Source organism: Arachis ipaensis, chromosome B05 (assembly GCF_000816755.2).
Source record: "Arachis ipaensis cultivar K30076 chromosome B05, Araip1.1, whole genome shotgun sequence".
In the NCBI taxonomy this organism is placed as follows: domain Eukaryota; kingdom Viridiplantae; phylum Streptophyta; class Magnoliopsida; order Fabales; family Fabaceae; genus Arachis; species Arachis ipaensis.
In genome coordinates, this window is record NC_029789.2 from 83,403,577 (window position 1) to 83,405,571 (window position 1,995).

Sequence of the window (1,995 nt, forward strand, 5' to 3'; positions counted from 1 at the left end):
ATTATTTTATGTATATCACATTTATTATATATACATCAGAAATATCACTTAAATCCAACTCGCTGGCGTGTCCAAAATTCCACCCTATTAAAAATTCGACTTGCATTCGAATAGGTAATTACCCGTCTTGAGTGAATAAAGATAAAGTGAATACCTACGAATTTAAGTAATATTATTGTCATCCATACTATTAAATATACTAGTTAGACTAATTCTGTCATGCTAATATTTTAGTCTGTTGCTTTAGTAGCCTATCAAATTAGCACTTAATTGAGCAAACCAAAGCCTTAAATTAGATTAGACAACGTTTCATTTTTATTACCAAAAGAAACCTTTCATAGGGTCCAAAAGCTTATTTAAGCCAAATACCATATTTTTTGAAAACTTTAAAAACAATATTAATTTCATATATAGATTACAAATTAAACAAAATAACAACAGGGACTTAAACTAAATTATTTTAAAAACATTTGGATTTAAACCGTTTTTATGTAAGGACTAAAATAAAACCAAAATATTTTCAATTTACAAGTAATCTTAGACTTGATTACATGAATGATTTTTTTTACATAAAAGAAATGATAATGTTTTTGTACTAATTAAAATATTATTTAATTCTGGTATGAATAATCGATAGAAACCATTATAATTGGGATCTTAGATTACATACATGTTTACTTTTATTTTATGCTAAAATTTTGTCTCTCTTCAGAAAAATGTGATATCTAGACTTTTTGGCCATACCATTGTAAATGATGCCATGAACTATTATCTCGTAAAATTATAAGGCATAATAATCAAATTGGTATCGAACAAATTTTAAATTGGATGTTTTGAATTTTAACAATTTTTTATTACTTTAGAAGTCTTTAAAAAAATTGGTTTTTCTCCAGAGAGGACTAGTTTATCTTATAATAATTTTTATTAGAATTTAGTTTAAAGACTTTAAAAATAATAAAAATTTATTGAAAAATAAAATATCTAATTTAACATTCGTTAATAAGGATCAATTTCAGGATATACTAAATTATATTTCTATGTATGCTTTTCCAATTCACGGGAAAAAAATGTACCTGTGAGACAAGAATAGCAAATGAACGAGAAAGAATCTGCCAGAAGAAAGAGTTGCCTTTATCAACATGTTCTGTGCCTCTCCTTCCCAGAAATATGAGTACCATCCTCCCATCCACAACTAGTTCTTCAGACCTTGATCTTAAGAACAACGAAAAATCCTGTTGGAACTGATTCAAGTATGCTTTTTGAACCACTTCAGGGCTTGACTCTGAAATGTATACACACCCTTTGTTCAATGAATTTCCCTCCTTGTCATATAGTGCTGGTGGAACCTGCATGAATAATCATTAATCATCATCATGATGATGACATAATAAACCATCAATGTGTATGGTCCAGGGCATGCGCATAATGAAAAAGGTGAAAAGCCAAATTAGGAAAATTATTCTCTGAATTTGAAAAAATCAATCATTCATATAAATAGACCCCTTTATATGAAAATTACTTTTGAAATTGGGTTGGAAATGATTTTTTTAAGATTATAAATTGTTGGAATATTATTCTCAAACGTGATACTATTTAATTTAAAGTAAAAAAATCAGACTTTGAAAAAAAAATTAGACCTCCAATTTCTATTTTTGTAGAATTAAAAAATTTTAAAATATTTTTTAATTTCTGTTTTAAAAAATAAAAAAATGAACATTTAAATAAGACTCTTCTATTTTTATTTCAAAAAAAGTTTAAAAATTTAAAAGCTGAAATCGGACCTCTAATTTTACTTTTTGCTAAACGGTCTCTATAATTTGAAAAAAAAATTTAAAAAACAAAAACAATAGACTTAAAAATCTTACGTTTTAGCCCTACTATATGAATTTCTTTTGCTCCTCTTTATATACATAAGCCAGCACCATGTACAAATATATCTGCTAATAATAATTTGTGTTACATCCAGTGGAACTTGAAAAAAATTTTTGGATAAAA

General features: G+C 26.3%; 1 protein-coding gene across 1 annotated transcript in view; it reads right to left on the reverse strand.

The window, feature by feature from the left end:
* Positions 1,074-1,995, reverse strand: part of LOC107641921 (salicylate carboxymethyltransferase) — a gene marked incomplete at its 3' end in the record, with an annotated part of 2,806 nt that continues 1,884 nt past the window's right edge. Inside the window, 1 exon segment of the mRNA XM_016345306.2 lies at positions 1,074-1,346. Coding sequence (XP_016200792.1) covers positions 1,074-1,346 — 273 coding nt within the window.